Source organism: Bombus pascuorum, chromosome 2, assembly GCF_905332965.1.
Source record: "Bombus pascuorum chromosome 2, iyBomPasc1.1, whole genome shotgun sequence".
NCBI lineage: Eukaryota > Metazoa > Arthropoda > Insecta > Hymenoptera > Apidae > Bombus > Bombus pascuorum.
Window position 1 is genome coordinate 13,315,568 of NC_083489.1, and position 12,773 is coordinate 13,328,340.

General features: G+C 35.7%; 2 protein-coding genes and 1 long non-coding RNA gene across 5 annotated transcripts in view; 1 reads left to right on the forward strand and 2 right to left on the reverse strand.

Moving 5' to 3' along the window:
* LOC132916565 (uncharacterized) overlaps positions 1–8,564 on the reverse strand; it is a 54,827-nt gene extending 46,263 nt beyond the window's left edge. The window contains exons 1-3 of one of the 3 annotated variants that reach the window (XM_060976669.1): positions 8,232–8,564; positions 8,031–8,140; positions 1,336–1,671 (exon numbers count right to left, since the gene is read on the reverse strand). In XM_060976669.1, coding sequence (XP_060832652.1) covers positions 1,336–1,425 — 90 coding nt within the window. In that variant the 5' untranslated portion in view covers positions 1,426–1,671; positions 8,031–8,140; positions 8,232–8,564. Of the gene's footprint in view, positions 1–1,335; positions 1,672–4,910; positions 4,947–8,030; positions 8,152–8,231 lie in introns of those variants that run through there. The other 2 variants (XM_060976670.1, XM_060976667.1) reach the window with 2 other exon arrangements.
* Positions 1–12,773, reverse strand: part of LOC132916564 (transcriptional protein SWT1) — a 321,821-nt gene that overhangs the window by 267,486 nt on the left and 41,562 nt on the right. The window lies entirely within an intron of this gene.
* Positions 4,482–9,456, forward strand: LOC132916569 (uncharacterized). Its single transcript, XR_009660128.1, has 3 exons — positions 4,482–4,647; positions 5,853–6,181; positions 9,390–9,456. It is a non-coding gene; the product is annotated as an uncharacterized LOC132916569 (long non-coding RNA).

A 12,773-nucleotide genomic window follows, 5' to 3' on the forward strand; every position in this document is an offset into this window, starting at 1 on the left:
AATCCGTCGACGCTGGATCGTGGAACGAGAGGTTACTCGAAAACTAGTTTATAACCGTGGATGGTTCACGGTATCGGGAATTTAAATAACTGATTATCGTGAGCGCACGTCGAGCACGGCCGCGCGTGCACGCGCGTGACGTGGATTTATCATGGTGCATCGGACGCGGGGACGCCGCTCTAATTTGGAATCCCAGACACGCAGATATGTGTGTAATTGCTAATTAACCGAGTGACGGTCCCTCGTAGTTGGATGATATACACGCGGCGACGTGACCAGCCTGCTGGCAAAAAGTTGCAACGAGCTATGCTGATGTACAGAAGCTCACGATAGTTGACGAACACTTTTATGAATATATTATGTATGTTATACGAAACATTTTGAAATTTCATTAACTGCGTTATGCGACTCGATTATTATGCAACCATATTGGCAAAGTTTGAAACAAATTTGAAAATACAAGAATACAATAAAAAGAAAATACATATTCGGTGCAAGTATATAAATATTTAGCAGAAATCATCTGAATTGTCTGTATTATATCTGTAGGTTTCAATACTAATTGTCAGTAGAGTTATCTTTAGTACTTATCATACTTTTAAGATAACTACTCGTAACTAGTGTATTCATTTTTTTACCAAATATGTAGTCGTAGTAAATATCTTGTATCTTCTATATACATTTTTAGATTGATTTGAAGCTTTATCAATATAATCATAAAGTGTTGCTTCAAGTTTCGAGCAAAGATAGCTTTTTCAACTGTTCCTTGATTTAAGAGAAAACAATATTTACTACGCAACATGATTGCCCTTATTACAAAGTGTAGATTAGATATAGTAAGTGCATTATATATTTGTAACAGTAGTATTATTCATTAATAGTATTCGTATTCATAGATTTAAGAATTCAGATTTGATTATTAATAAATTATAAATGGTAACATTAAAATGATACATTATACATATATACATCAAACTACTCACCTAGCTCCATCAAAATTACATGACACATTAAAATTACACATACAAAATACGAACATAATACATCACATATTCTATGTTGTGCTTTTACATTCTTCATTTATTCTTAAAATAGACCACATATATTACAAAGCACCATCTGTATATCTTCATATATGTATACAGAAAAAAAAATAAATTGAAAGTAAAAGCTAATATTTCTCCCTGGTTCTATTTTCCTTTTTTGTTCTTTTCATTTTATCGCTGTCCTATATTTCTGTTCAATTAAATCATCCACAGATGCATCATCCAGTTGGTCAATAAATAAATGCAGCAAGAAAGATCAATATAAATGAGAGAATATTTATCCACATACCCGATGCATGCAACGCACGAAAACCCGATCCAAAGAGGACTTGGAGTCCTGAGCCTTCGTGGTCTTCTCCTTACACCAAGCCTGTCCCATTTTTCTTCCTGTCCAGCTATTATCTCGACCGCTCCTCCCGCCACGTGCTTTGCCCTCCTCTCCTTGTTTCTTCCTCGACAGAACCGCCGCACCGCTTCTCTCACCGATAAGGCCGGATAATGTAGGCCATCTTAAGACCCGTTCCTCGTGACCTGCCACAACCAACACGTCTCTCACGCGTCTCCTCTTGTTTCTCCCAACGAGCGAGTAAGCGACCGCTCCACTAACGAGATACGTTGGTCGACCCTGAAAAATTTCACAAACGTATCATATTTACTTAGATTCTTAGACCGAGATACGAGCGAATTAACGAATTATCAGTTATTAGAGCTATCATAATCCCATTTAGAGCTATATTAGAGCTATGGGAATCTATGGGAGATTTGTGAATCTCTGAATCCTTGTACTTTTGAATTTCTGAATTTGTAAATTTTGAGAGCTCAAAATTTTGAAACATTCGCTTTTCAAACTTTCAGACTTTCCAAAGTATTCAAAGTACTCAAATTCCAGAGATTTCGGATTCTTAAGTTACTGACTTGCCAAATTTCTAAAGTTCAAAACTGCCAAGCTTCCAAAATATTGAATTACCAAGTTCCCACGTTCCCAAGTTGCCAAGTTCCTAAATTCCTAAATCCTCGTTGGCAAATCCTCTTATTCGCTAGCTTTCAAATTCCCAATAAAATCAACCACCGAATAAATAAATTTCTGAGATTCTGAGGAATTTACAAAAATTTCCATAAGCTTGATAAATTTACAATACGAACATTCTTGGACTACGATTATTATGAAATTTACAAATATCCAAGCTGTTAGATACTAATTCAACTAGCTAGATGTATTGTAGTTGATCCAAAATCGATTAATCTCAAGGTCACCCCAACCCATCCAAGAATCAGCTCAGCAATAATCTCTAAGCCTCGAAGCCTGGAAGCTTAGCTTGATCAATACTGATCTATGGTATTCGGCCAGTAATGTATGGATCCCCGTGATATCGTAGAGAACACGATTTACTGCTTTGAGTGGTTTGGGCAACGCATACGAAGATATCTTCCTTTTCCCCTTAATGGACTCTGTATTCTCAGTCCAAAATGCTTAGGTAAGCATTGACATTCTCAGGAGAAAGAACTTATATAACGTTAGAACCATCGACTTTAGCTTTAAAATACACAGCGTTAAATATGTTATAGTAAATATTAATAAATAGTTGGTAATTGGAAAAGCAAAAAAACTGCCACTAATCTTAATGGATAAAACAAAAGTGAAAAATAAGAAAAATTGTCCATCATTGAAGAATCTCTGCAAGACAAAGTAACATTCCAAGAGCAACGATACATCAATGATACTAAGCAAGTCTGAATTTCAATATAATACCAAGGTGCATGCGCACGCCCAGGTATTCGAACCAGACTCGTATTCAATCTTTTCCCGGATGGTTGACCTTCTACCCACTATGATCATCCGAAGAATGTTAGAACACACCCCTTAACGGTGCATTAGCAAATCCATCGTCACTATACAACGCTCTTTATTCTCTTCTTACAATAGTCTAACCCCTTGTTCTCGCTATATTCCCAGCTGAAACCGCCAGACCAACAAAAATCGATGATTCGGTAGAATAATTCGCGAATAAACGCCGCTCGTAAAACGATTCGAGTGTTACCTTTCGTCTTGCATCGGAGGAAGAGTGAACCGATAGCGTGAAATTACCAACGAAGGTAAGATGGAGCTTTGTGTTTGCGAAAAGTAAGAAACTGTATTAATGGGATGTTATATAGCTAGAGAATTCTCCTTTGAAGAATTGGTTTGAAGTGATGTTGGGATGAGGACGATAAAAGATATTTAAGAGAGGCTTCTGTAAAAGACAAGACTGTAAGATGAAAATAAAGAATAAAATGTTTAAGACCTTGTATATTAGTTGTTAATATTTGAAATATTATATAAAAGCTAACAAGTTTCTTCTAATTGCAGCTTTAATCTTGTTCGTGTTTTGCATAATTCTTGAAAATGAATTTTGTTATATAATACATAATGTCTGTAACGTTATGTTACATTATTTCTATAGCCTATCACCACATATTAGCATCACCTGACACTACCTACTATTACAACAATAGATGATAGTCTGTCTGTAATTTTGAGTCTATGAATGTTTATTTAAAATTCTACCATTGAGACTGTATGAAGTATATTTATGACTGAGAAGTATATTCCTATTGGCGTACCACCTGATGTAGCTGAAAGGTCAGCAACCTGCATTGTAGTTGCATTGGAATCTCTCTATTAGTGTTTCTTATATTTAAATGCGAGTACAGGTTAATATCTACTAGAATTTTAAAAATATATTTTCTCAGTTTAATAAATTATTTAGATAAGAAGATTAGATAAGATAAGAATTGCGATCTTTTAATTCGTTATTTGTAATGTAAAACAGAAGATTCTAAGTAACATTTAGAAAACAGTCTTCCATCTTTCACGCGAGGCACGTAAATCGATAGAAATTCCTGTTTCAGCGATAATTCAAAGCGGTTTTACCCAATCTAATCATCGCTATAACTAAAACACATAAGAACTTTCACAGACTCAAAAATTCGAAGGTTCGATTGAAATCTACAAAACCAAGCATATATATAAACTTTCAATTAATTTCCACGATAACAAAAAATATACCAACATAATTCATAAAAAATTATGCAAAGCACAAAACTAAAAACCTTCAAAAAATTGTAAAATACTAATGTTCATCAAAAAATATATAAAGTACTAATATTGCTTAAAAGAACAATTTCCTACAGAAACATAGCGAGCAGATGGAAATTTAGAGGCACATGGACACTGGTTTTGCACCGCAACGTCCGCACCATGAATGGACAGGCAAGTGGGCCCGCAATGGGAACACACACGTGCGTGGAACAGCACCTACGACATGGTGTGGTCGCGTCACCGCGTGTACACGAGAATCGGTGAATAAGCGCACGATTGTGTGTAACGCATAATCATGTTATTATACGCGACTCTTGTTCCCGTGGACTTGTTTCTTGCTTTTCTCCGGTGTTCACTATTCTCTGCATGTTATTTATCAGTGTCATCAGATCCTGACGGTTCGTCGGTCAACGTTTAACGCGTCGTTAACACGCGGTGTTAACCGTGTCGCTTAAATAATACGATTATCGATGCTCTATTAAGCCTATATAACGTCGTACAGTTCCAGAGTTACATAGTTATGTAATTACATATATTTTCTACATTTTATTCTATTTTCTTATCATTGAATTATTGTATCTTTCTAGTTCGTTATTACATTAACATACATGGAGGAACTTTTCGGGAAAAGGATCTATAAGATAAAATGATGATTTAAGTAAGTTGTTTTGGAAGTTTTAATTCTAATTGCTTTGACAAAAAAAGGTACGTAACGAAATTTTATAAACTTAATGAAAATGAAGATGTTAATTGTCACTTACTTTTGCAAATTATCAGACACGTGCCGTATTATTTAAATGTTCCATCGAAGGATGTAAACTACTCGAAACGGTTAACAGGGTATTGCGTAATTTGACTCGTTCTAGTTTTTCCAAGTCAACTTTATCGCAGAGACCACGTGAAGCAATGTTTCAGACAGCGAATAGAGAGTCCGAAGTTGCGTAAACGCCATGTTGTCTTTAACGTGCCACGTGCGGGACCATGCAAATCGCTTGAAACTATCGTATTTGTATTTAATGTCTGTAGTTCTTGAAACTCCAAAATTTTAGATTTAACGTTTCATTATTATTACACTACCTTCACTCGTTTATCTTTATTTAACGTAACTCTGAATGTGGATCTAGAGCACATTTTACAGCTAGTCTAAATTGCACTTTCAATGAAATATAAATTTACGGATCTTGTTAAACATTAATATAATCGTAATTTTGAAATATTCTGTGATAAAAATAAACATTGTTAAATAAAAGTTGAAGCTATTTCAAATTGTAATGTATGGTACTATATTTTTCCTTTAATATATATGTTATATAGATATATTTTTTTTGGTTATGTATATAAGTATATTTAATATAATATACTTTATATATCTATTAAAAAATTACAAATATTTCTGATCCACTGTTTGAATAAAATATCTACGAAAGAAGATCGAATATTCTATAGCAACTTTCTCACTTTAAAATTTCATCAAAATTATAAGCTTCGTCCATCTTTATACATTTAACCTTAAATCTTTGTTCGAAGTTATGGTTCTACCACTTACATAAAAATTAATTACAGAATTCAAAATTATCATTATTTTTCTCTAAAATCAAGCATGTTAAAGTACCTTTCTTCATTACGTTACAAAATTTTGCCAAACTTCCTTAACCTCACGGCATTAACCTTAAACCTCCACAAGCGTTACAATTAGACGTCCAAAAGTTGATTCTATTCATTTGCAGCTTCTTGTCCCTAACTTCGTTGAAACCAGCACGAAATGAGGAGGCACGCAAAGACAAACATAAATTAAGCACACGCGAATAACGCGAGATATCCAAACATTGTAGCGGTCTCCACGCGCGTGGTCGCGTTCGCAATTACACGCAAATAAAGGAAAGGAGGAAGGAACCGCGAAACAACGCCGCGGTCGCACTTTCTAACTCCTCCGAATCGTGCATCGAGAGTTTGCACCTGTATAAACAGTCGCAGCACGAATACGATATAACCCGATCGTAAATTAAAGCTCTAACGATACGTATTGCTCTGGCCGCACCCAACGCTATATACATATGTATGTAAAAACTTAACCTATACTTGTTAATCTGTTCTATCAAATAGACCTGTTGTATTAAATTTGTCTTAGTCAAAACTAACATATACTTGTTAATCTATTGACAGAGGACGATGTTTTAATTCGTCATTCAGAGAATAATTTAGATAACTTAAACATCACCTATCTTCCTATTTTCATGTTTGTTACAAATATATCATGTTTACATTTGCAAGAATTCCTAACCAAACTGAGATTGATTTGTCTCTATATGATTTGATAATTCTAGAAATTCTTGATTAGAGGACGATTCGACTAATAAGTTAAAAATTTGGACGTATATACACATAGGTGTTAAAGAGATAGGAAGAAACAAGAAACAATTCTGAGTTCATATCATATAGCCTTGAAAGAAGCTTTAGATTCTTATCTAGCTAGAAATATCTCAAATTATATATATATACTTGTTTTGACGCATGAAACGTGTGAACATTAGCTTGTCGTTGATTTTACGATCGTGTTATATCACTTTCCGCGAACTATAGACGCGAATCATGAGAAACAAGAAGTCGATAGTATAAATCGAGTACATCAAGCAGGATTTTTAATATTCAGCAATGAGTCTGTTATGCAACCGTGATTCGTCGGCAACGAAAAGCGTCCAACCGTGATCTCATCACCGTTCCGCGAAAAGACTGTAAATATTTTATAGAGACTGCTCGAAATACTGATGGTTGCTGGTAAGAAGGTTATTCGTATACAATCGCGAGTTTACGACTTATGGGTGCATTTTTAGTGAGAAAAATTGCTATCGAGAATATTTAGTATATACATATTTTATAAATGAGACAACCTAACTAGGAATTTTGCAAATGTACTTGTTACGTACAAAGTACAAAGATATATACATAGTTTTATATGTATAGATGTACAATTAAAGGTTAGATAAAAATAGAATCGCGATTGCGAGCATAACAAGTCTTATGTATATATCAACATTTAGAATTTGCATGCAGAGTATTTGTATTCAAACACCTTGACACGCCCAGAGATTCAATAACTATATTTAAAATAGAAAGAAAGGAAGTTTTACAGCTTCACGTGGACCACACCTTTTAATGGAAGGTGTTCTTATATGTATACAATATGTGCTTCAGAATTTGAATAAATATGTTTTACAATGCTAATAATTATTTCTATGTATAGTAATAATAACGTAACAGTAACTTAAATAGCCTAAGCACATAGATTATATTATTCTCCATACTAAAATATACTACACACTTCAGAAAGACTCAGCTCTATAAACTTAACCCAATCATTACTCTAACCCATAATCATAAACATAAGCACTCCAAAGAAGAATTCAAATCTACAAACCTATCCCAAACAGTGTCATTTCCCATAACCATAAATATCATTCATCGTAGAAGAACTCAAATCTACAATCCTAATCCAAGCATTACCATTTCCCATAACAATAAATATCACCGATCCCAAAAAGAAGAACCTCAACTCTATAAAACGTAACCTCTAAAAGGTACCATTTGCCATAACAGTAAATATCACGCATCCGAAAAACATTCAGATCTATCTACGAACCTTAGATTTCACCTGACTAAAACAAAAACATCATATAAGATAGGAATTCAACCTAGAAAATCCTAGCGAACCGTGCGAAGCATCCGAACTACGCCTAGCCGCAGTCTGGACGTGAATTCAAGTTCAGCCAGACCAGAGATAAAGTGTCAGTTGAACCTGACACCGGGACTCGCTCAATCTAAACGGAATTCGATCACGAACAAGATCAACCTTCCAAACCTAGCCCAAACTCGATCCAACGTTCCCAGACTACGCCTCAAGCACGTACCTTTTCCTCTGACCCTCAATATCCAACTAGATAGTTCCCGCCAGCAATCACTGAATTCCTCGGTATGTTCGCAACAACACTTCAGCTTCCGATCTTTTAACTTAATACTCCTATAAGTAAACTGCGGATTTTTATGCATATTCATATTTTTGTGAATATAATGAAAAAAGTAGAACGTCAAAAGAAAATTATTTTACTTACCAAGTATCATAAGAAGCACTATACTTTAAGTTGTTTATGTATTCTTTCATATTATGTGCATTCTGTATAATTTTACGATTTCAAATTTCCTATAAATGCATAAAAATCCTCGGTTTAACCATAAAATATGTGAATAGAGATATATATAAGACACTGTATGAATGATATTCACAGGATCGACAACACGATCGCGATCCTTTGGACGAGACGAGTACGCGCGCGCAGCTGCCTGGCTGCAGGGCAACTGGTACCGTACTGGTACCAGTCGGTCAGACGTACGGCACCGTGAGTACGCGGACACGGTGCATGCCGGACAGGTTGTGTGTATCGTTCGGCGTAGATGGTCAGGTGGTATGCGGCCGTGGCGCGCTGTGGCGCGATACTGTGGACCCGGCTTAAGGCTTTCTAACCGCAGCCTCAGAGCTACATACACTGTGCTCCTCTCGTTCGTTAACTGAAAGACAAGTTGCAGAAATAACAAGTTGATATATGTATAACTACTTACAGATGATCAGAAGCCGATTTCGACAAGGTTATGATACAGAGCGAATACGTTTTCTGACGAGCTCAATACGTCAAAGCAATCAAATACATATATAAATTCCGTATAAATATAGATTCTTATGAATGTATGCAATTCGGCCTTCGGATGTTTTGTTCAGAATGAAACCGTTAAAATATCCATAGCTTTAAACACACTAATTTTAATTTGATATAATATTAGTTTGGTACTGATTCAAGAAGAATCGATATCGATAATTGATACGGAGTATCTAGAATTTCGATACGTATCGATATTCCCTATTGTGTACTTTAGTATCGAATTAATCAAATATCGTTAATAGTATCGGTATCGATTCGATTGCTGCTTAGTATAAAAGCAACTATATATGTGCATACATACACCTTCACTCAAAAATCTTGATTAAAATTATAAGTGAATCTTATTGTGATTATAATTTATATTGTAAATGACAGAAAAAGATATGCTACTAATATATCAACAATTCTGTGCAAAATGTAATGCAAAATTTATAATCTATCTCAAGTATCAGAGTTCTATTAAATAAGACTTTTGAGCGGGAATGAAATGTATATGTGTATGGAATGAAAATACGTAGTGTCATTGTCAATACTGCTTTTAAGTTAACCAACAAGAAGATCACCCGTTATATCGCATCACAATCGTCGTCATCCTCGTCGTTGTCGAAGAAATCGCTACTCGTCCACCTCCACGTTTCTTCTCTGCATCTTTGGGTAAGTACATATCTTCCTTTCCTTTCCACGTGTCCCTCATGCTGGCCCCTTCTCCGCGCATCGTTTCAGTAGAAGGGGCACAGTAAAGTTAATGCCGAACAACAGGAATCCAGCTCAGGTGTGGCCGAGTTCCTTCTTTCTCCTCTTTTCAGGAGATGTTTGTTGTCATCCCTATGCTCGTTTTGTCATTTTCGGATTGACTCTCGAGTGACTTAAGTTGCGTAGGCCTGCTTTTTTAACCACTATGTCTAAGATAACGTAACGCTTTCGTTAGGTTAGAAAGAGGAGGATTTAAATAACTATATATTAGATTATGGATTAAAGGGAGATAGAGAGAAGAGTGTTTGTTGGAAATTCGATTTGTAATGGTAGATGGAGACGCTGGGAAATTTGTTAACTGGTTTCAAAGGGGTGCTATTAATAGCGTGATTAGATATGTTGCAGTCATATTTTGTAAAAATAAGAAACTTAATTTTAATGGTCTCTTCGGATCTATGACCTGAAAAGAACGCTGTACTTCAATACATATTATTAAAGTATAGATAGTTTTTAAATATTAAAGTATTCCAAAAAAAGAAAATGCCTAGAAAACTATATATACGAGGAATATATATACAAGGACATTAATATTCTCGAAAATAAAAGAGTTAAATATATATATATATATATATATATATATGTTTTTGTAACAAAAGGTTTTTAATATATATTTGAAGATATATACATTCATATTTGCAGCAGTTTTTATAATGCATTTACCAAAGTTGAATTGATAACAGAATTACAAGGATATTCAAGATAACTCAGTAAATGAAATAATGAAGTTCTAACAATTTTATTACAGTACTTTTTAGTATTCAACACATGTATATATCATAGAAAATTACTTTTTGTATAATGTCTGTGATATTAACTGAATATTAAAAAGAGACAATTTAAGTCATAATATTTACATGTTAGCCTCCTTAGATAAAAAATATTTCATAAAAAAAATAGAATTCAATTAATACATACCAAACTACAGAACAAAACCTCCTTTTCCAACATCTATTTAAAAAGTTTTTCTAATAAGAGACACATTCCACGTTGCACCTGGTGGTATGCAACATTACAACGCACTACGTTTAAAGGTTGCGTGTCTTCAGGCGCTGCAACGCTCCGCGCGAATAAAAGTAATTAAAATGCATTAGTTGATACTTCAAATTAAACCCTCCTTCGTGCGTCTTAATTAAAAAGAAAAAAAAATACATAGAATTAATTAAAATACCCATATTCCCTTTAAAATTAATTTAAGGGAGCGAAGTAATTTTCCGCAGATATGTATATCCAAACATAAATACATATAACTACATGCAATCAAGCGTAGTAAAGACGACCATCGTGAAAGAAGCATTTCAGAAATGCACCTTCACATTAGCCAGCATACTCCAACCCCGCAATTAACTCGTCCACTTCAGAAACGTCCAACACACAGACACACGGCCCCATGTGACCTTTAAGGGCAATTAACGCGACGTTAGTGGCTCCTCTTAAGTGCAGTGGAATCGGTTTCGACTCAGGTATATTCGGTCCTGCTAATCGCCTGAAACATCGTCCACCTACCCGACGAAAAGGTCTCCTTGGTTACTGGCCGAGAAAATGGAGATTCTGTCTCGTGTTTTCCACACAGATCCTACTGCCTTTCCACCTATAAATAGGGCTTCTATTTGAAAAGGCAGCAGTGTACTATCGAGTGTCTTGTAGACAACTTGTTACTCTCGAAATTTGTAAAGCTGTTTGTATTTTGTGTTTACCAAGACTTATCCATTTTTTTTTTAATCTCCTTTCATTAAAAACGTCCTTTGATCTTTCAAAAGATTCTCCAATCTCTTCCATTTTGCTAAGAGAGTCTTTAATGTTTACTCTTTACTAAGAAGCGATTTTGACTTCTTTATTTCACTTTTAAATTTTACTAAGAAGAGCGTTCGACTTTTTAATTTTATCAAGATCCTTCGATCTTCACGCTAAGAAATTGATATATCATCGATATCAAAAAGAACAACTTTCACCATGAGGTTTATGATCACATTGACGCTACTTCTAACGATACTTTTCGTTGCTGATGCATTTGATTTGAATCGATTTTTCTGGCAAGGGAATCCACCGCAGAAAACAGAGGAGGTTCAAATGATCGAAATCGTTCGATGGCGTCAACCACTTTGCGTGAAACCTGCAAAGGGAGTATCGCCGTGTCTGTAAGGTCTGCGAAAATCCCAGTCAGAGTACGAGCGTGCCACCGGTAAAGGATTGAAAGGAGAAAAAGCTGGATACTCGATATTGACCGACGTTCAGTCGAAGTCGAACGTGTCGTTGCTGGAACAGGAAGTTGCAAGTAAATTCGAGTCTCCAGAGATGGTCGCTTCGTTTCCTCTGGAGCAACTACAGCCTTCGCGTAGCTCTGAAGAATTCTTCACAGAGAAGCCAACGGAATCGAATCGTAGAACATCTATATTGATTGATGTATTGATATATTGAAGAAACGTCAGGGAAGGAAAGCACTTTCCACATTTGGAAAAAGTGACCAAGCCAAAACAGATTTATATCACTAAAGTTCTAAATACTCCAGTCACTGCTACTTTAGTCGCTCATAATTGTCTCCCTGATATTGGCATACCGTTGTGTGACGATCAGGAAGAAAATATCGAACCTTCGAAACCGTCTCAGCATGTGAAACCTTCTCTAAGTATCGCCTTGGCTAATCCGAATGAAGATGGTACCTTGGATCTGTCCAAAATAATTCATACACCTTCGATAGAATCAATCGATGAAATGCAAGGGAAGAAGCCGGAAATCGTCATCAAGAATCCTGATTTCGTTCAAACATCCACGAGTTTTACTTTGGATCATCCTAGCACCACTCGTGCCCCTACTTTGCAACATATTGTGATTTTAAGAGACGACAAACCTGTCGTTCCGAATGTTGTTCATAAACCTGCGGTTCTTAATAATCTCCCGCCTTCTCGTGTCTTTGAAGATCCATCGCAGAAAGAAAATAGTAATCAGTTCGCAGAGCTTGAGGGTAGGAAGTCGTGGAAGGAGGGTGAAGTGGACGAGGCAGCGAAGAAGCAAGAGATTTCCCTGGATCATGTTCAAGGCGTCGATAAATTCAATTTGGGAAAAGGCAAACCACCAGTTGAGGAAGCGATGCTTTTGGATTGGTTGAGGGTGACGGATAACGTTAAGGAGACTCAGGATGCCGCAAATCCTGATGAAGAGGTCGAAGTTAAAATTGCGACGAGAGAAAAG